The following is a 22,234-nucleotide window of genomic DNA, read 5'->3' on the forward strand; positions in this document are numbered from 1 at the left end:
TTAGATGAACAATCACACTACAGTGCCACTGAAAATATCTTATAAAAGCTGTCCTTAATAATGATACTAAGTGTAACTTAGTTTAGCCAAAGCTCTGAATCCAGAATATATCAGAATCTTTTCATGCCCCCTGGTGGACACAAACGGCCATTACTGCTTAAATTACAGTATTTCACAACTATAAATGAAGCTTTTTCCACATTTCTCTATTTTCAGTTAAGGCAGGTTTTTTTTTACTAACACACAGCTCAGCAGAACAGTTAACTCTCAACATCCAAAATGCACTAATGCAACCAAAACACTTGTTGCATGTCTCAAGATGAACTCATTTTTTCATCATGATTTAATGGCTTAATATTAGGGAAATATTAGGGAACATCATTTTTATTATTGTCTTTGACTTTTCCATAAACGAGCAGTGTAGTACAAAACAGGCAGTGGCATCTTTACTGTATGGAGTGTTAATAGAGATGAATCATTAATACTTCAATAAGCTTAATATTGTTGACACTGGAAACAATTATTCAGGATAGGACTTTATCTCAAATGGGAGACCACTGTGGTTTTTGGTCTTCTTAATTTTTCAGATGAAAATATTGCAAAATGTTCCTGTCTAATTTAATGTTAAAAATAGTAAATATATATATATATATATATATATATATATATATATATATGCAATGTTGATGTTTCAAGTGATGAGTGTCACTGAGTGCAAATTTGATTTAGTCAAGATCTAGTTCATCTGAGTGCATTTTTACCACACTGTGCTGATAGACCATTTTTCACAGCAGATGTTTAAGCTTGTCATAGCAGGAAAAGCACAGGTGTAATTAATAACATTAAACAAGCATTCCATTCAGGTGAGTTAACCTGGCACAGTGCACACTGGCTCACTGCTGTGGCTCCCTGGTACACTTGATAAAACTGAACCATCTTTAACTAAATGTATTTCTCCTGTGCTTTTAATACTGTGGTAAGTCAAAATATCTGCTGTGAATAAAGGTCTGCTGTGTGAGGAGTTTTGAAGAAGTGAATCCAATACTGAGAACTCTGTGTAACTAACTAACTGTAAAAATATTGCAGTATTAATGTTGAACATCTATATTCTGGCTTTAAACAAGTGTGACATCAGTTTGCTTCCTTACTCAGGGCAAAATAAATGATCTTTCCTTTAATCAAACCTGTAAACTTAGCCATGGAGTGATGATTATACTTAAAGCACTCCCACACCAGGCTTGAACAAACCTACACCATGTGCCCACACTGTTCTTTTGAGTGGGAGATAATCCAGTACTGGAAGCCTGCATGAGCATGTTTACAAGGGATGTTTATGCTCTTGACAAATAAGAAAAAGCACTTTCAAACCATCAGCCATCTAAAACAGTGTAAGTTTAATGAATCTCTTATTCTTATAAAAAACTTTGGCACTTTTTTTTCTTTAAATATAACAAACATAACAACATGTGTTCAAGTAAGCAAGGAACAGTCAGAACAGCAACGGTAATAAAACACAAAGTTGATTTTCAGGCTGGGGTTACAGTGATCTAAAAAGTGAAAACTCACCAGCAAGTAGACACTGTCGCACAATGTCTACTTGATGGTTCAGTTAAGATGTATCCAGTGTGTGGTACTGGTATTCTAAAAACAATATATCCAAAGGCTGGAGGGATACAAGCATATTTTAGCAGCACTCCACCTTTAACAGTTCAGTCTTTCTAGGATAGAGTTTCTAAATAAAGCTTTACCAGCAGGCCACTGAATATCGGTGCAGTATAATACTCTCCATATTTTAGCAGAACTGTGGCCTAGAGAGAATCCTGTAACTTTAAGTTGAATTTCATCAAACTGAAATGTCTGTAAGGGAAGACAGAACGTCAGCGATGCATTCAGGATCATGTGAATGAACAAATGTTAAAATTTGAAGGTGTTTCTACACTGAAGCCGTGTTAAAATCTTCATGTAAACATTCACACAGTGACAGAAAAACCTTTATGTTTGATAAAAAATGATCTAAGAGTTTGTGCTTTCATGGCAGAGCGAGGTCAGACTCGTGCTGTAGCAGTGTAAGGTAACATCTCCGTTGAGATGGCTGGTCACCAGTGTGTCTCGACCCCCCCAGCGAGCCAGCTGCCAGCCTTCGCTCTCAGGAGCCCACACCATCCTCGAGGCTCCCGGACGCCCCAGCTCCCACACACACACACAGCCGCTCTGACTCAGACCGACCACGCTGGAGCTGTTGACGTCGGCTTCACACAGTCTGCAGAACACACAGAGGCAGACGAGAGTGTTAGGTACATGAAGGTACGGAAACACACCTTGTTCTTCCATCAGTCCTCATCTCACCTGCCAGACCAGGCTTTGGGCGGATACAGTCGAGTAGCTAGGACAGATTTACTACTCAGAGGGTTAATGGCGACCAAGGAGAACAGGGCGGTCTTCTTCCTCTTCTCTTCTTCCTTCTCCTCCTCTGAAAACATTTCATCTTTTGCTGTGGCTTCCTTTTCTTCTTCCTCCAGGGAGCTGAGCAGCTGATGCTGCAGCAGGACAAATAACACTCCCTGTGCACAAACATACACAGACAGAAAAACCCACCAGAGTAAGACAGTCTGAGGAGTGAGACAGCTACAGTGGCAAAGCAAACAGACTTACGCAGTAGGAGTATCCTCTGAGACAGGCCGTGTGTGATAAACCTTCTCCCAGGATGATTCTACGCAGCAGCTGTCCTGTCTTCAAATTCCTATAACAAACAAACAAGAAAAGAAATTTAACTAAACAGCAGCACATGGATATTAAAGACCTTTTTCACACACGTTTAATTGATAACATTAAAAATGACCGCATTCCATTTAGTTTTGCCAGTTCCAATTCCAATAAAAATCAAACTGTCTATTCAAAGGCTTAAAATTACTGAAACCACATGTTATTACTTTCAAAGAGGAACCATAGAGTGCTAGGGCTAAACAGATCAAATTCCACAGCACTGTGTGAGGCTAGACTGATCATAGATTGTTATAATTTATGGGACTATAACCACCACACACTGTCAGTTCTTTTCACTGTGAGTTTTTATTTCTTTATCCAAATTAAGAGCTTCTTTCTGGCTTGTGTCCCGATGGCCTTGTGATTTCAGATGCATGTCCTTTAACTCTCCAGTTTGATAACAGCCAGGATACTTTAGTTGCATGTTCTATTCCTCTCCATTCCTCCCCACTTTTCCTGCTTGTATCTTCACTCTAAACTTTCCAAGAAAAGCAAAAATACTAAGAAGATATTTGTCCTCTGTTTATATGTCAGTCCAATGGCCACAAGGAGGCATAACTCTGTTGATGACATAAACTCTCCATTGGAATAAATAAATCAATAAATAATAAATCTATGTCAGTCCAACAATTATGTGAATATGTAGATGCTGCATATGAAGAAAAGTAGAGCAACCAGAGGAAAACTCAAATAGAGCTGGTGCAGGATCAACATTTGAACCAAGGATCTTTTGCTGTGAGGACACCATCAGCACAGTGATGAGTTGGAATGATCCCAGTCTTTCTTACCAGACTAAGACACGTCCACCCTCATCTGTGCCAATCAGAGCCATCAGGCAATCCATCCACTGGAGCGAGGGCCCCGACACAAACACCAGCAGATGCAAGAGGCTGAGAGCTTGGCGTGCTGAGAGAGAGAAATCAGACACTGAGATAACTCTGAGATGGGAAAATAACTGAGAGAGAATAAATACAACAACTCTGTATTACCTGCTGTTGTCTGACATGTCAAACACCTGCAGGGTGGAGCCTGTTGCTGAGTGCGAGGAGGTAACCACTCTGGACTTGGACACACCTACAACAGCCTGGACGACCCCCTCGCACAGCAGCACTTGTGTAAGGCTGGAGCACGACAGCATCCTGTGCACATGGACACAGTTAAGTGTCTTTTCTGAAGCATTGATGGCTCTGCAGACTACAACAGCTGGCTTTCCCAGACACAATTAATCCCATATCCATTGAAAAATATCCTTAGGCTTTATTCCTGTGCAGACAATTAATCCTGAACGTTAAAGTATATGTCTATGAGTCTGATTGTCCCTGTTGTATTTACCTCACTTCTCTGATTTCAAGCTGACCCAGGGTCACAAACATCAGCCCAGCAGCATCAGGGACAGGGAATACATTTATCACTGGCTGTAAACAAACACAAAAACAAATCATATCAACAAAACATTCATAAAAGTTATGTTTCCATTCACTGTTTCTCACCAAAAACACTGTGTGTATGTTCCTAACAAAACCTCTTCTGAAACATATTTTGGAAGATTTTGTCACTTACATTGTTTACATTCATGATCATTTTCTAGCTTTTTTCTTCACAGCTTTCATTGGTGCTTTGCTATATTTCTTAGCACATTACTGCCACCAACTGATGATCAGTGGAACAGCATGAGACCATTGGCAGAACTCTGTGTAACACCTACCTTGTGCTTCCTTACAAGCATAGACGACCTTGTGCATGAGCTACATAAGGTACATTTAAGACACACACAAAACACTCACATCGATTGAAAGTCCAGGTGTGTGTTAGGCTCCAATCAGATGCTGAAGTCTGACTCCACAGACACACTGCCCATTTTCCTGCTGCTGCTACACACAAACTGCCTGAGGGTCCAGACAGACAGCATGCATCCACCAGACAGCCTCCTGCTGGGGCCTGAACACACACACACACACACACACACACAATACTAAACTCAGAAAAAGTTCTAGGAGCTAAGGATACACTACACACACATTTCCTCGAGAATTAATTGCTCACTGAAACCAAGCATTAATTCGTGGTTGTAAGACAATTAAAGGTTTCTACCTCCAATGTGTGAGTGCATGTTATCACACGTTGCTCTGCGGTTTCCTCTGTTCTCGAGCCAACCTGCCCACCTGTGCCCTGCGACTGGATGCTGGAGGCAGTCAGGACAGGTAGGCGGTTCAACCCTGTGACACTGAGCACCTGTATCTGATGGTTCAGATGAAGCCTGGTTCTGACTGGAGGGGGAGACTGGAGGCTGGCTCGGAGGGAGGGAGGTGATGGAGGGACAGGGAGAGAGAGCCGGAGGAGAGAGGGCCTGGGTTGATGGGCTGGGAGGAGGAGGCAGGGAGAGGGCTGGGGCAGAGGGAGAGGGGGTCAGGGGGAGGCTGGCGGTAACAGGGTGAGGGGTGAGTCCTAGGGAGGGCAGAGTGGGGGTAGAGAGGACAGCAGAGGAGGGCAGGGTTATAAAGGGGCAGGGTGCTGAGGCCAGAGGACTCAACAGGAGCTGAGAGTGGACGCTATGACGCGGTGAACACTTGTCCTGATTGTTATTTTCCACTAATCTCTCTCTGAGAGGATGTGTTGTGGGTTCAGAGGACTCCTTTGAATCTTTAGCTGGAGATTTCACATTAAGATGCTTCACAGGAGACTCTCCTGTCTGTGCAGCAGTGCAGCTGTTAAAAGGCTTCTCAGGTGTTTCCTGTTGGGGGCAATCAAAGGAAAGAGTCCTGATGACAGCTGTATCCTCTGTTTGGTGATTTGTAGACATCTGATCTTCTAAAGGTTGGACTACACCAGCACAGTCTGCTTGTTTTTCTGATGCAGGCTGTTTTATTTTAAGTTCTTTTGACTGCACATAATCATTCACTTTGCCTTCAGGTCTCTCTAACAAAGGCTGAGGTTTGACATGGTGGTCTATAGAGACACTTCTCTGGCTATGAGTATTTAAAGTCACATTATCTTGCTCTTTAGGCTTGATCTACACAGTCAACAGCACACTTGTGAACCACTGACACAGATTTTGTTGAGGTGGTGTGAGTCTTTGCATGGAGGTTTTCAGTCTGCTGCTCTCCAGGGGTTTCTGTAATATCACCATTGGATGGCTCCTCAGCTAAGGACTGGCTTGCAAACTTGTGGTCTATCAGCGAGTTTTGGCTGTCTACAGACTGTGTAGCAGCCTGTTTTTCTGCTCTTGGTTGCTGTGAATTAGCAATCGTGGGTGTGAGGCTGAGTGGGAGAGGAAGCGGCATCACTGGGTCGCTGGTGCTGGAGCGAGGGTGAGAGCGGCGATTGCTACTACGAGTATTATAAGAGGGGGAAGTGAAACGTTCAACTCCTGATTCCACAGCGACTTGGCGAAGCTTGTGTAGCTTCAGGGAGGCAAACTGGTCATCAGGGAGATGAAAATCTTGGTGGATGTCAAAATTCATCAGGTTGTTGATCAGGGAGCCGGGGGACGGAGATGGGAGGGGAAGGAGAGAAGTTTGGGATGGTGGAGAGGAAGGCAACAGGAGAGATTTCCAGCTCGATGTACCTGTAGGACACATGATGTGATAAAAAGATGTGACATGATGCACACAGGTAAAGTACTTTACAGTCTCCTTACTGTATGTACGACTTAAATCAGGGGTGATCCAACTTAAAGGACGAGGTCTGATTTTCTTTTAACTCTTGTCAGCTATTCCCGTCATGGAAATAAAACCTATAATTAATTTATCCAGTATTGTCTGTGCTACAATCCTTATATTATGCTTTTATTCATGTTTTATGCTGTAGACCAACAGACAGTGCTTGGTAGAAGATAAATTAGAATAAACCGTGGAGTTGTTGGTAACACCAGCCTTTAATGAACTGAATAGAATAACAGATCACTGTATCCAAAAACTGGGATTGCTGTAAATTAATATTAGCAAGACAAACCTGCAAGCCTTCTTTTAATTCTTTGTCTTTAACACTGACACACACATATACAGAATCACAATACAAGACTTACCTGTGCTCATCTGTGTGGAAGTGTTTGTCCTGCCGCTGCTCTTCAGAAAGATGGGATACACCTTCTCCAGATGTCCAGAGGCAGGGCTGCACTGAGTCTCAGAGGAAGGCTGGGTAGCTGTGCTCGGGGTGGACACAAGCTGGGGGTCATCTGGCACAGGAACAGACTCCCCAGGAGTGAGACAAGGCTTTAGCCTGCAAAGGTTCCATGGGAGAGATGGGGAGGAAGAGACTGGGGTGCTGGTGGGCTGGGGATCATCTGAGGTTTGGTCAAAGACCGTTCGACTTTGAGAGGATCGTGGGGTCTGAGATCTTCCTCTGCCCCTGCCTCTTTTTCTCCTCCTTCCTCTCCCTGGACGAGTAGTGCCGACAGCAGGGGATGAAAAAGTGTCCATATTGGTCTGACTAGCAGAGTTTTTATCTGAAATCTCACCAGAGCTCTGACTGTTACCAATAAGCTCAGTGGATGGATCAACAGTCTGCATATGTGATGCTTTCTGAGGATCTACAGATGGCAGGTTTCAGAGAGGAGAGATCTGTTTGAGTGTGTTGTTCTGAATATTCACTGGTGTATGTGTGCCTGTTCAATCCTCTGCCACGGCCCCGGTTCCTGCGGTTTCGTCCCACGCTCAGCTGAGAGAGTATGATGGCCTGCATGTCAGGCTGACTCTGTGAAAATGTCATACGCCTTGTGGTGCGGACGTAGTACTCCGCTGGGAAAAGTAGTCCCTCCACAAGGGTACAGGAGTCCAGGAGACCCACGGTCTTTCCATCCCCTTCATTCCCATTCTTTTCTTCTTTGATTTCCATGGTATTTTCATGCCTTTTTTCATTTTCTATTTTCTCTGCTGGATTTTGTTCCATGTCCTTATTACTGTTGTCCTCACAAAGCTTTACTTCTCTCTGTCCTCCACTATTTTCACCATTGTCTCCTCCTTCCATCGCCTTTTTTCTTTCATTCTGTGTGCAGTCTTGTCCCTTTTCTTCAGAGTGTATAGCAGAATTACAACATTTGAGCAGCACTGATGTCAACTCTGATTCTTTTTTCCCCTCAGCTCTCATCTCACTCTCTTTTTCCCTTTGTTCTGGACATCCTTGCATCTCCTTTCCCTCCATATCTGCTGTTTCAGTGTGCATATTAGTGTTCCAGTGTGTAAGCAGCAGAGAGGGAGACTCAGATTCTGAAGTAGAAAACAGCTCTTCACTTTCATTCACAACCTCTGTTCCCTCAGACTTGATTTTCTCTTCCTCTCCTTCTGTTCTAGCACCATCCATGCTTTCACTCTCCTCCTGTCCTTCCTCACTGTTGTCTGTAATCCTGCCAGCCTCTGCACTCCTCCTTTCCCAGCGGAGGCGGCTGCGCCGAGACCTGAGGCGCAGGGCAGAGCTGGGTCTGTGACCTCTAGCTGTGTCATGGCTGGAATCTGGGGTTTGTGGGCAAGCAGCATCAGAGGGGAGCAAGAACCTGATCACCTGGCTCCTCCTAAAGTGATCAGAAACTACCAGACCTGGTAAAACATAAGAATTTATTACATGCATGTATTTACACCTACACTTTAGCAAAACCCTATTTCTTGTAACATATTTTCAGCATACACGCCTATCTACCAGCGCAGTTACATACTGTGGAAGAGATTTTACTACCTGTACTTCGCAGCTAATTGGGATAGACTCACCTTCTGTGTGTCCTTGGCATTGAGGTACACCTTGGGCCGTTTCACTGGCAGTGTTCTGTGACGATGGGTCGAGACATGCGTTAGATGTCACCTCTGGGTCTCTCTGGTCCTGCTGGTTCTGCTGTGTGATCATGCTCCTCACATGTCTACGCACTGCGTCCAAACGCTCAGCACGCTGTGAACCGGTCAACATTGTGTATGAGACAGAGATTTTCTACATTTGACTTTTAAATGTAGAGTGAAAGTGTGTCTTACCTGGAGTCTCTGGGCTGTTCTGAGATATTCCCTTTGTAAAAGTGCCAACTTCCTACGAAGCTGAGAGGGGAAAACGCAAATATGTCAGAAGAGAGGGCCTGATTCAATGTAACACTTCATGCGGCTACAGTGTGTAGGCAAATGTAACAGCGATGGAAAGAAACTAGGTACAATTACTTTAGTTCTGTTCTTTTTGAGGGCACTGGTACTTTACTTGAATATATAATTTTGTACATTCTACTCCACTGCATTTGTTTGATAACTTTAGATATTTTGGAGATTAATAATATGAAATATAACCCACAGAAAAATAATGATGTATTATCATAGATAAAGATTAAATGATCCAAAGAGAGAAATGTATACACTACTCAGCAGTACATGAGGTCATTAAAATGATCTCCACCTTTACCAGCTACAACATTAAAATGAGCACACTTTTACTACTTTACCTACTTTTACATGTTGATGGCGGTAATGATACTTTTATTTAAGTAAAAGATGTGAGTACTTCTTCCACCACTGAGTGTACATTACCTTCTCCTTATCATCATAGTGCAGTGTTGTCCTCAGCTGCTCCTCCACATTGCTCTCCATCCTGCTCACTGAACCCTGACACACGAACAAAAGTTATATGTAGCAATAGCAGGGATACATTGGCATTAGTTAAGGTATATTTAATCATAATTATTAATCTTACTTTTAATGTATGGCGCATTTGTTTAAAATAGGCTAGTTTACTTAAACCAGGGGACAATCGGTACAGTTCTACAGTAACGTTAAGATTAGCTAAAAATAGTAACCGAGTGATACGTTAACGTTAAGGATAAACAGCAAAAGTTACGGTCGTCTTCACACAAATAGTTTGATGACAATGATAATAACGCAGTTAACGTTAATGTTAAATGCAGACTTACATCAACTCGGCTGGTTTGCCCATGGAAAGTTTATTTTGATGATCGATCAGACGGTTATCGATTTAGTTCTAATTTCCCGCGACTCCTAAAGCAGACCTGAGCAGTAGAGCTCCGAGAACTCGATCGGCGTCTGGGAGGAGGTAAATTAATGAAACACCTCAAAGATTAGTTTCGTACTCAGGCTACGAAATCTTAAAACTCTTATATTACTTTAGGATTTTTATTGGTTTTAAAATGCGGAAATTGTTGAAATTGCCATTTATAATGTGTGATATTGGACTATTTTATTGTTTTAAAGCTGATATTAATCGTTAAACGTGTCACATTAATTCAGACCCAAACAAGCTAACGTTAGCTTAATATTTTTTAACTGACTAACGTCTGCAGTATCACTTTAATACCGACCATACTACATGGTATCACAAGTATCACATTAAGGCACCCATGGCCTCCGTCCAGGTTGCATAAATATAGTCAATAAGTATAAGGTGCAGTACTCTAACTATCTGGAAATCTTGTTTTGATACTTTCATTTATGCTGTCTGCTTCTTTTAGGGACTGAACTCAAGTGTTGCTATAATCAATCATTTTAACAACTAATGGACAGTGCACTCTCACAGAGCACTTTATTAGGAACACCTGTACACAAATCAGCCAGCCGCGTAGCAGCAGTGAAATGTATAAGATCATGCGGATGCAGGTCAGGAGCTTCAGTTAATGTTCACATCAAACATGAGGGTGGAAAAAAATGTGACTGTTGGTGCTGGCTGGCTGAATGGGCTGGTTTGAGTTTTTCTGAAACTGCTGATCTCCTGGTCTCAGGTCAGAGAAGAATGGTCAGACTCAGATAACCACTCTTTACAACTGTGGTGAGCAGAGAGGCATCTCAAAATGCACAACATGTGAGCTACAACAGCAGAAGACCACATCAGATTCCCCTCCTGTCAGCCAAGAACAGAAATCTGAGGCTGCAGTGGGCACACTACAATGGCCTCCTCAGCCGCCACATCTGGATCCAACAGAACACCATTAGGATGTGCTCGGTGAGTGTATTGACTTCTCCTTGCAATCTGTATGCATGGCTCACACAAAATAATCAAAATGTGCTTTGTTTTGCTGTCTACAAATCAAGATTAAAACTGGGACACTAGTGGAGAGAATTTCTCGAACAACACCTTTCAGGCAAAGATTACAAAATAGCTCAAAATAGCTTTATTTCATGTACATGCTTATGTTTCTTCATTTGATAAGATGTCAAAATGATATAGAGTGGCTATTTCCAATTAGGCAGTTTATTGCTATAAAGAGACACTGTCAAGTAAAAGACTTTTCTACAAAAAGAAAAATTACTATTATCATAATCATGAGTAATGTGTAAGCAAACACATCTGCTGAAAACCATCAGAACACAAGTCATAGAAGGTATAAATGACAATTTTTAATGCCAAAATAGTTGTGCCAATACATTGACAGCATTTGAAGAATATGTAAATCAATGCAAATTCATATGCTACAAACTAAACAAGATGTAGACCTGTCTCTCTGAACCAATAGAGTTTAAACAGTGAAATGTCAAATTATCTGAAACTGACTTGGACAAAATAATGAAATCAAGTTACAGTATGTTGTCTCATAAGTGCAAACTGTACTTATTTGGCACTGTGGGTGGGCTAGAATAAATTTCAAAAGTGTTCTAGTATTACGACTTCACATGTGTGGTATCTATAAATTCATAAGCTACGGTTTTATACAGAAATAAGAATTCAAGAGAAGACTGTTCATTACAATACAGACTGCATCAGCAGGAAATATGGCAGGTCAAAAAAGAACAATTTGAAACTGTTGAATGGATTATTTAATGACTTTTTTCTTTAATTGTGACCAAGTGACTTTTGCTACATGACCTACGGCAGGTATTGTGTGTTAGTATTATATGTTTTTGTGATCCCCTGACATCGTAAGCCAAGGTAGTGTGTGGTCTTTATTCTGGTCTACAAACTGTGTTTATATTATTCGCAGTTTCTAGTTTGGTGAAACGGTTCTGCTCCTCAGACATCCACAGGTGAGGTACTTCATGGCCGTCATGCTGACGTGCATGAGAGGGCCCAGGTTGAAGAGCATGTGGTAGAAGGCATGGACAGACAGGCCTCCGGTTTCATCAGCGTATTTCAGTGCTACGATGGGCGTGTACAAAGGGTTGGTCATATTACGGAAACGCGGGCTGCTCGCTTCAATCACTTTCTTGGTGCACTGCAGATAGAGGGAAGATGGGCAGAAAAGACTTAGAGGATTAATCACCTGTGCAGACAAACAGATAAGGCACAGTGAGGCTGAGTCATAGGCTGCTTGAAAACTTACTTTGGCGATGTCATCTGGTGTTTGTCCCATCACCTCAAAGATGTCAACAGAGGAAGGGAGGTAGACATTCTTGAAGTAATGTACTGTGTCTGCATCAGCTCCAGGACAGTCTCTCTGTTTCACCTCTTGAATCATCTTTACTTCAAACTCTGTGTGCACCTGGACCCGGCTCAATCATCGACAGTCTGAGGAAAGAGACACTGGAGCTCAACAACAGAGCATGGTTGGATGGAGGAAGAGTTCTATGGGCACACGGGTGACACCAGCACTGAAACCAGCAACACTTTAAATAATTCATTAAACCATTAACAGCGGTCTGTGAAAATTCTGCATAGTGCTAGTGTCACGCTGGCAGAACAGTGTTAACTTTGGTCAGAATGAGACTAATTGCCATTTCGTTTTCACTTGATGTGGGCAAACCATCAAAGAATTCATGCAGGCTAAAAGAGTCAGTGGTAACATTTTACCACTTTTAAATGATATAACAAATAAAAATGCAAAACATTTTGTGGGTTACAGCTAGAGCAGAGCTACCAATGACCACAGAGTGACTGTCACTAAGTCAAAATTTGTCCAGTGCTTTGTTTTAAGATCAAATACCCAACTAAAGTTAGTAAACTAAGTGCTTCAATTCTCCTTTCTTAAGCATAGGTTACACTGGACCATCCTTTATGAAAGGAAAAGAGATAATACCTTAAGGCTGTCAGGTTATCTTTTTGTAATGTTACTGCCTTGTTGACAATGATGAAAATAGCTTCAGTGACACTCACGTGACGTTAAACTTCAGGAGTTGCACGGCCAAACTCTCACAGAAGCCCTCCATGGCGAACTTGGAGGCTGCATACACGTCATTAAACACCACACCTGCAGAGACAAAATACATGTTTGGATTCTACAGCCAGACAACATGAATGAAGACGTGTAGTAGTACTCCATTAGTCTTTCTTCCCCTCCACCCACTCCTCCATCTGTCCATCATCCACCCATCAAGCTGAAGCAGACAAACCTGTTATTTGTCCCCGTACCATTTAACGCCCCACCCCACCTCCTCTCCCTTCACTCATCCCGTCACACCTCTCGCCTCTGTTCACCTTGCAGGCCCATCACGCTGCTAACTACGATGATGTGTCCTCCTCGTCTTTTCTTCATGTCAGGCATCACCTCCTTTATCATGCGGATCACACCAAAGACATTGGTCTCAAACACTTTCTTCATCTCCTCAATGGGGATGCTCTCCACAGGACCCACCAGGCCGATACCTGCGTTATTGACTGGGTAAGAGAGGAGGAAGGAAACAAAGATGACAGACTGTAATCAGTATCAGTTTTAGTCATTGTAACAATCCAAGCTACAGCTTGTTGAGAATGTATTCAGTTTACTTACTAAGGACATCCACATGACGATCTTTGATGCCATTAATACACTGTTTGACTGACTCGTCGCTGCAGACGTCAAGCACAGCCAGAGAAAGAGTTTTCCCATACGCGTCCCCGGCAGCTTCTACCAGCTTGTCTTTACGTTTCAGATCACGCATTGTGGCTATGACTGTTGGAGGACAAAAGGAAAATAAATCAAATAAGTGAAGAGTTTGAGAAAAATCATATAATATTTATGTATTATGTTGTCCAGACTTCTGATTATTGTCAACATCTATCTATCTGTGCTGATGTGAGCTGACAGACAAATGGGGAAAAAAATGATACTAAGCAGCCATGTACATGGAGTTAGATAAAGCTTTATAGGAAGCCAAAGCCCCACAGACTTTTCCACTAACACTGTAACTCCACTCAGAATTTTGTCTCATGTTCTCACTCTTTCTGAAAAGCTGTTCATATTTTACTATCCAGAGCTTTAGTAGATGGATGACCATTTAGTTTAAACAGTTGTTTAACATGTTTCTGTAGAATCAGGTTTTCTGTCTTTTTCATTTTGGGTCAGTCCACCACTTTGGTCCAGACTGAAATATCTCAACACATGGATTTCCATCAAATTTTGTACAGATGTTCACGATGCTCAGGCAATGGATTCTAATGACTTTTCTTTTATCACCACATGATGTTTACATTGTGGTTTTGAGTAAAATATTTCAACAGTTATTGATGGATTGCTGTTGAATCTAGTACAGACAGTCATCGTTGCCCTTGGGATGAATCACTTTGATGCTATCTGCCTTTTCATTGACTTTATTATCAGACATTCACATCAGCCTCAGCTGTAAGATAGTGACAATGGTAAATATTATTTATGCTAAATATCAGCATTGTCACTGAGCGTGTTAGCATGTTGATGTTAACATTAAGCTCACAGCCTCATAGCACTGCTGGAATGGCTGTGGAATCTTGTTTAAATTAAATTTGTATGATCACAATTAAATATGAAGGGTAATAGAAACTGTTGAGATAAAAGACACACAGTCACAAACTGCTGTTTTTTCTGCTGTGAGAGAAACTGCAAATGTTCAGATGTTTCAATCCCAATCAGACTTTCTTCAAGCCGTTTTGTCCTGAGTGCAGGCGTCACTGTTCTCATCAGTGCTGTTTGCCAATAGTTGTCTGTATAATTGCTCCCTCTGTTTCCATGGGTAGTTTCCAAGTGTGAGTTTGTGAATGGATGTAACACTCCCTCTCTATGTGCAGCTCCAGCACTACGCCTTCAGGCTGCTGCTGTAAATAGGCATGTGATTAGGCATCCTGCCCAGGTAAATGAGGTTACAAAAAGACAATATCTGCAGTGTCAAACTTAGTTCACTGGCTCAGACTGCACTGGAGGCTCACACAAGATACACATGCCTTGCACACAAACACTGTTATGTTAAGTCAACTCCCAGGAGTTAAAAAATCCAGCATCAGTACGTGTTCTGTCTGTGTGCACACATGCATGTTTATACAGTTTTTAGGTGTTATTTTCCGTCATGAGTGATCCTGTCTTTGTGTTCAGTTCTTGTCACAGGAATGAATGGAAAGAACGGAGTAAAGGTCATGGATGACTTGGAGGGATGTGCAACTAAAATATTGTCAACAAGGCAAAGAATGGTAGGTGAAAACAGGGTGAAGTACACGGACACTCCAAGAGAACTATGTTCACGTACATCCCTTTCCTGTCTCAAACCATGGGCTGTTTTTCCTGAATGCACTGTAAGAGAAAATAGCTGAAAGAACACGACAGTTGTAAAGGTAGTGAAGTTAGTGCTAAAGATAGTCCTTCTAGTAGAAAATAACCTTAAGTAGGCTTAACATAGTACCAAACAGTCTGTTACAGAAACCAGTTTACATATCAGCATTAACGTCTTGCCTGCCTGCTCCAGGAATAACCCTCACCAGCCTGTCATCCTCAGTGGAGCTCTATACCAGCCAGGCCATAATAAGCCTAACCAAGGCTGCGCCCTGGCTTTAACTATTGTCTGGTGTCTTAAGAGCGACTTAAGATTAAGTTGGGATCAGAGACATAACTGTGTAAAGAGGTATGGTGAGGTTTTCCTCAAGCTAGAAAAGTTAAGTTCAGCTGCTAAGTGATACCAAAACACAAGAGTATTTTGAGCATAACTGACATGTCCTCCACCGAGGGATCCTTCAGCTGTGTTTTCGATAGGTTTTAGCTCCTTTTTTTTTACCATTTTAAAAAGACATGTCATAGAGTTATTTATGTGTTTTTCTGACCGATAGAGGAGGCCATTCCCATATGTTTGCAAATGGCATGAAAGTGAAACTTGCTTTACTTAATAATGACTGACTAATACACTTTTAATACACAATGAAAACAAATGAATACAGAGAACAGTAGAAGACAGACATTCAAATTCCCAAAACAGTAGGATGTTTTGCTTAATGGTTAGCTGTGACGTGGTTAAGTGTACAAGTGAGTCAGCAGCTGGAAAGAGAATGTGAAAGGAGGTCAAATAAAACGATCTCAGTAAGTTATCCCATATTCACTTGAGAGGTTTGATTATTTGCTTCATGTTGGGAATTATGAAACACATAAATTTTGTTTTGCTGGAAGTAATACTACTTATGTAAAATGGTTTTTATGTTAAAGGGAGGAAGTCTTTGGAGGAGTACAAACAGTCTCATTTTGGATTAGTCATTGTCTGATGCTGCACTGACTTAATTTCTCTGGTAAAACTTGGCAAACTGTTTTTAAATATTAGTTATATTTGTCACTGGTATAAAGTGCTTCCTGCCTTCCAGGCACATGTTGTTCATAAAGTGTCTGGTACTGGAGATCTGTTTTCAAGACTTTAGGTATTTTTGTGCAAGTAACACAATCCGATTAATTGACTGCAGTAGTATGAGCGTCTAGGCAAATTCTCCTAAACTAGAAAAACCCACATTCTCCCAGTCTCATTTAATGGCTGAGAGAAGTGATGCAGCAGTTACAATCTAAACATTTCTTGATATTAAACAATAAACTTTTCTAAATTATGATGCATTTTGGGATGTAACCCTTTCCTATGAAAATGGCTTGGTGATGTTGAAGTCTCAGCATCTATCATGATGCAAAGCCTCTTGGTAGCCTATATTTGACAGATAATGTGGCCTTTTCTTTGAGATCCCTATATCTTTTTTTTTTTTTTTTTTTTGCACCTAGACCCTTCTTAAGAGTCCTTAAAAGGTTAACAGTGACCTCTGACCTCCCTCTGGAGACAGGATGTTGTGTATGGAGCTTCATCTTCAAGTTTCCAGTGGAAACCTTGAATTTGCTCCATTATTCACTTTATTCCGGTTCATTTTCAGGGATCTGACAGTTGTGTGATTGATAATAATCTAGACGTATTCCTCTGGTGGTTCATATTTTAAACATGGAAACTACTGTAATTTTAGTCAACAACTGATGGAAACAGTGGCTTTAATGTACATAATCATGTGGATTATGCAATACTCTTATGTCAGCTGCTCTCCAGTGTTGATGTAAGCATCTCATGTGTAAAGAATAAAGATATAAATAGGCTGTGTTTACTAAGAGTTAAATTATATGAAAATCCCTGCAAGTAAAGTTGTTAGTAGAAGAAGCTGCACACACACACACACACAGAGTGAGAGAGAGAGAGAGAGAGAGTGAGTGCACCTACCGTGATAACGCTTCTGTTCATCCTTCGCCAGCATCACGGCCATCCTCAGGCCGATCCCGGAGGAGCAGCCGGTGATCAGCACCACTTTCTGTCCGGGACTCACCATGGCTCCGCTGCCTCTCAGCTCTGTTGGCCAAACTGAAATACGAAGCGACGAGCAGCTCTGCGGGATGAGTGGTGATCTGAGGTGAGAGCCACTGTAAGAGGATAAGAGAGACAGAGGGAGTCACATGGACAGGGCGCACAGCCACAGCGCAGATGAGATTATCTAACAGGTCGACGGGTTCGGTCCTGTGGTCATTTACAACTTCCCTAACCGAAAAATATCCATCAGTCATAACTTTAAGTTTTAGTAAACCATCTGACTGTGATTAATGTCTGTCCTCTGACTGACAGTGAACTTGAAGCCGTAAAGAACAAATGAATAAGAAGATATTTGAAGTTCCACATAGATAAGAAAGGGTCAGCCTGTGTGCGCCCCTGCAAAGAGGTCTGGCGCCGCCCAGTGGTCAATATGATTATTTTTTTAAAGCAGTCCACTGTGACTATGAATGGGTTTGCTTCCCGTGTTATTCCAAGCCCAAAAAAAAAAAAACTAAATAACATGATGATACTTGATACTTTCTTTAAGTCAAAGTGAGAGTCAGTTATTATTATTAAGTTATTATGATTAGTAGAATAGATGAAACAAACGCTACATGCACAGCAATAAACACAAACACACACTTGAAAGTAAGAGTACTGTTTAGCTGCCAGTCATAGGTTTAAGACAGCCTACTTGAACCTGGAGGAAGGGCCATTGGAAATATGCATGGAATCTATTTTCTTCTTGTTCTTAGAAAAAAAAAGGAAAAGTCAGTAGGCGTGTGTGCCTGGATGCAATTTACTTCTGTTATTACTGTTGCCAAGATATAAGCGTCAATAATTATTGCACACTATATTTACATTTATCTCAAAACATATAATCTGTATTTTACCACCTGAAGAATATGAAAATGTTTCCAAATGTAACACTGTTTCTCTCTAGTATTTTCACAAAAACACAGTTTGCTCTCACCTTCACATAAAGACAGTACAGGCCATTTTTTTAAATAAAATGCTGCAGTAAGATGGTACCAAATTGCACCAAGAACAGTTATTCCCTCCTAATTCTTTACATGAAACAACATTGTGTGGTGTGCTTAAAACATTCACCTTTAATATAGCCCTTTCTTTAATGTGCACATTTCATAGTTTGTCAGGAATCAGCACGATACAAAAAACTGTTTTTATATCACTATTTGGTATATGTTGTTTTACCTTCAGTTTTCATGTGCTCATTTCAGACATTCATTGATAATTGTCTTAAATCTATTTTCTAGAATCTCTTTAGATCAAAAACAGATTTCATCAGAGCCTAATTTGCTCTATTGTGCATCATTAACAAGTACATTTTGTTGCATTTTAATGTATAGAAAATGCTACGGCACTATATAAATATATTTTGATATGATTATATTTTACATTTTCACCGTATTAGTTCCTGAGTCACCTGCTCATACTATCCTTTTAAGTCTGGATCATATTTTAGCCTTCAAATGATCTAAATGTCATCTTAAACAATACAGACTGATGTAAATGGAAGCTGAAGCAGGACAGAGGAGACCCGAGGCTTATATATGGTATTCATGTGCATGTATACATGTGTGTGCATGTACTGAGCTCAGATTCTCTCAGCCTTTTCCAGTCATAAACTTCACCTAAAAACTCCCTAAAAAAAAGTTTCTGATACCTCCCAGTGAGCTGCTGGCTTCTTTGGACTTTTCCACGCTAGAAATGTAGAATGATAAAGCCTTGAAATAGAAGAGTGGGAGTACATTTTGGTTTTTTATTGTGCCTATAGGAAGAATATGGTGTGTGTTTGAAGAGACTGTGGGGTGGGCAAAGACAGACAGGCACTGGAATTTGGAATCTGCAGCAGCATATTTTTATTAGTTGGGCAGCACCGTTGTCCTGTCCTAGCATGCTTTGAGCGTGTGTGTGTTTGTGTTTGTGTGTGTGTGTGTGTGTGTGTTTGAGACCGTGTGAGTGTGCGTGTGTGAGAGAGAGCGCAGTAAATGAAAAGTGGCACAAGCGTTCATTGTTCATACTGGATGTTTTGTATTAGTTCCTATAGAGAGAAACGTTCCCAGCAGGTTTATATTATTACTTACGTTTATAACTTACTGCACATGTGCACGGGCTTATGTGCGTGACAGCGGTATAATGCGTACATGCGCGCGTGCGATTACGTGCCCGTGCGCCCAGGTAGAGACAGACAGAGACACCACATAGTCCTTTAAATCACTCAGACAATAATGATGCTAATAATGACACGCGCAGTAATTATGTTTCTGCACAGCCCCACGAGCCTCGGGAGTCTCCGCGGAGGGAGGGGTCACCCCGGGGAGGAGGAGAGGGGAGGCAGGGAGGGAGGAGGGGAGAGAAAGTGAGGAAAGTTCTCTGCGGGTGAAGGAGGAAAGACCATCCAAGATTAAGGGATTTTTTTTCCGCTGGTCTTCCTTCTTCATCCGTCCATTCAGAAGAAAAACAGCAAAGACAGGAGTCCACGGGCTGCTGAAGATCATCTTATCATCAATTAAATCAACATATGCGCGCGCTTAATTGCCAGCTGGTGGAGCGCGCCCTAAAGACGCACGGGCGCGAGACGGTTCCCAGACTGTTAACGTTCTCGCGTGCAGAGGTGAAGTTCCTCTGACTGCAGGTGTCCCGCGGAGCGCCGAGGAGAGCCGGAGGGAATTACTGGCCGCCGCATCGATAGCTTCTAATGCCACATGATGGATCGATGGAGCCGAGTGCGCGAGACATGGCTGCTGTTGCTGCTTGTCGCGGTGTTTCACACCTCAAGATCAGGTAGGCTGACATATCCAGAATTGTTTATTTGTTTATCTTTGTGCAAATAATTGGCTCTCTAAAATCAACGGTCTAATTATGTTTTAATCGCTGTAAAAAGTTGAAAAGTTGAAGTTTAAGTAGTTGCTTCCTCCCTCTTTCTCCTCTCCTCTACCTGCATCACATCTCTTGTCACCACCTGCCCTCCAGGCCCTCATGAGCTGACGAAAGCCAAGTTTAAATGTCATCCGTAACAGCCTTATTATCATTTTAATCCTCTCCAGCCTACACACTCACTGTTGGGCATTTGTAAATCTACCCAGATTCAGATTTGTTGATAAGAACTTCATTTATCAGGCACAGGTCAATTCCTAAAGACTCCCCCCTCTCTCTTCCCCACAAAATGTCTCCAAGTCATTTTCCACTTAACAAAAATAGGCTTTGGTCTCGATTTTGACAGATGATTTTGTCATGCCAGGTCATGCAGGCCTAAAGCTTATTGAACTAAACTGCCTCGGTTGGGGCTTCTTGAGCCCACTGCACATTTGCTCGACAGTGGAAAGGCATAGGCCTATATGTCTAGACTTGTTCTGCCATACCTGCTGCATCAGTCTGTGCTCTCATACAGCAGCATACAGGATATTTAACAGCTGCTTAATGGGGAACAGACTGAAGCAAATCAAAGTGAGCTGTGCTGAACTGTACTGAGGACGCTGGGTTACATTCAGCAGCCCCTGAAGCTGCACTGGAACCATATGAGGAGACTTTACTCTTCTGGGGCTTTTAGACCCTGGTGTCACTGATGTTTATCAAGATAAGTGTGTGTGTGCATCATTGAAGTTCAGTAGGCAAGTTTTAAAGGACTGTAATGTCTTCTTGTCTAATTTTAGAGAATGATAAAACTATGAACAGTCTCACAGTAGGTCATTGTGGGGTCAATAACTTTATTTAGCTCATGAAATACTCTGAGCCAGATGTATTGCTCTGTTTGAAACCTGCTTGCACCAGATGGGCCTTCAGCATCAAGACACATCAGATGAGTCAGGTTATTCTTTTATATTAAATATTTTCTTGTGGCTTTGTGTACTCTGTTTTTTCAGGAAGTTTTTAAAACAAGGTTTGTTTTTTGTGTGTGTGTTTTTTTTCACGTAATATCACACATACTGTTGAGCACCATACCTCATTATTGACCTCTGAAACAGCTGCTGACAAAACAGTCTCACCTCTAGGACCATTTAGTAGCTTTTCTTGAGCTTTCAGTCACATTACACGATCTTCCCCAGCAGATGGCGTTTGCCAGTTGTCATGGAACTGTAGATGTTTAAATTTTCATTTTCTCTCTTTCTAAAGGAAGATCACGTCATGTCCTGTTAAATATAAAGATGGAATCAGCAGCTGATCAGCATAAAGAAAGAAAACAGCCTTTGGCTTTGTCCAAAGGTAACAAAATACACCTAGCCGCAACTACATGTTTTATCTTGTTTGTTTAATCTCTTCAAAACCATGCAGTGTCACGGGGGTTATTTACTAGTCTTGAGGTTGCTAGGAAACTAGCAAAGACTAACTCCTGACATGAAAGGGAATAAATGCATTTCGTAAAGTTACGGACTACTCCTTTAAAGATTGAACTTCTGAAGGTCTGAAACAGCAGTTGACAAAACAATTACAATTCAATGTGAAATCTGCTGAGGAAGATCATGTAATATTAAATAAATACTGAACCTTGAACCGAGGTTATTTTATCAGTCACATTAGTGCTCATAAAAAACCTGAACTAGCAAACAAAAAGCAAGAAAAGTCTTTAAAGAAGCTCAGTGCTGGACCACACATCCTTTATCTTAACCTCATTACATCTGTTGTTTTCCCCATTTATTGGCTATTTTGTTTGTGACCGGCTGTAGGTAGGACTACATCCGCAATTCACTGTGAAAGAGTCAGTGAGCAGGTGACTTGGCAGAGACTCCGCCATGTTGCCTCCACCTGTTGAGAGAGTCAAAAAGTATTTATATGTCCCAGTAACCTTTAAGCATGTATTAACCATCTGCCTTTGTACCGAGGATTAAGAAAAAAGCTTGCCTCAATTATGGATCATGTTATCACGAGTCAAGGATGTGTTGATTTAAGAAGTGTTTCAGAGGTTGTAAACTTCCTCCTCAGTATTATTATCCCCACACATACAAAGTAATAACATTCACACACCTCACTCTGTCTGTGAAGGTCATTACTGAGGTGACTAATGTGACCTCTGGACCTCTAAGGTCATCTGGGGTCAACCTAGGTCAGGGTGTGAACCCTGTAGCATCTCA

General features: G+C 41.6%; 3 protein-coding genes across 3 annotated transcripts in view; 1 reads left to right on the plus strand and 2 right to left on the minus strand.

Annotated features, from left to right (window-relative positions):
- Window positions 1–1,372: 1,372 nt before the first annotated feature.
- palb2 (partner and localizer of BRCA2) lies at window positions 1,373–9,730 on the minus strand. Its single transcript, XM_051070260.1, is given in 17 exon segments — window positions 1,373–2,260; window positions 2,347–2,561; window positions 2,653–2,740; window positions 3,552–3,592; window positions 3,594–3,669; window positions 3,753–3,902; window positions 4,096–4,178; window positions 4,537–4,701; window positions 4,855–4,956; window positions 4,958–5,770; window positions 5,772–6,328; window positions 6,788–7,238; window positions 7,270–8,294; window positions 8,463–8,637; window positions 8,718–8,777; window positions 9,255–9,329; window positions 9,635–9,730. Coding segments are annotated over 16 exon segments (4,308 nt in total). The 5' UTR covers window positions 9,315–9,329; window positions 9,635–9,730; the 3' UTR covers window positions 1,373–2,013.
- A 1,322-nt stretch (window positions 9,731–11,052) lies between these two features.
- On the minus strand, window positions 11,053–17,192 carry LOC108894762 (retinol dehydrogenase 8-like). Its single transcript, XM_018693366.2, is given in 7 exon segments — window positions 11,053–11,884; window positions 11,993–12,151; window positions 12,153–12,177; window positions 12,763–12,856; window positions 13,084–13,263; window positions 13,376–13,537; window positions 17,058–17,192. Coding segments are annotated over 7 exon segments (954 nt in total). The 5' UTR covers window positions 17,164–17,192; the 3' UTR covers window positions 11,053–11,656.
- The window catches only part of LOC108894761 (collagen alpha-1(XI) chain), a 37,734-nt gene continuing 32,638 nt past the window's right edge, over window positions 17,139–22,234 (plus strand). Inside the window, exon 1 of the mRNA XM_018693365.2 lies at window positions 17,139–17,244. The gene's annotated coding sequence lies outside the window, so the exon portion shown is untranslated. The remainder of the gene's footprint in view (window positions 17,245–22,234) is intronic.

Source organism: Lates calcarifer, linkage group LG5 (genome assembly GCF_001640805.2).
Source record: "Lates calcarifer isolate ASB-BC8 linkage group LG5, TLL_Latcal_v3, whole genome shotgun sequence".
NCBI lineage: Eukaryota > Metazoa > Chordata > Actinopteri > Centropomidae > Lates > Lates calcarifer.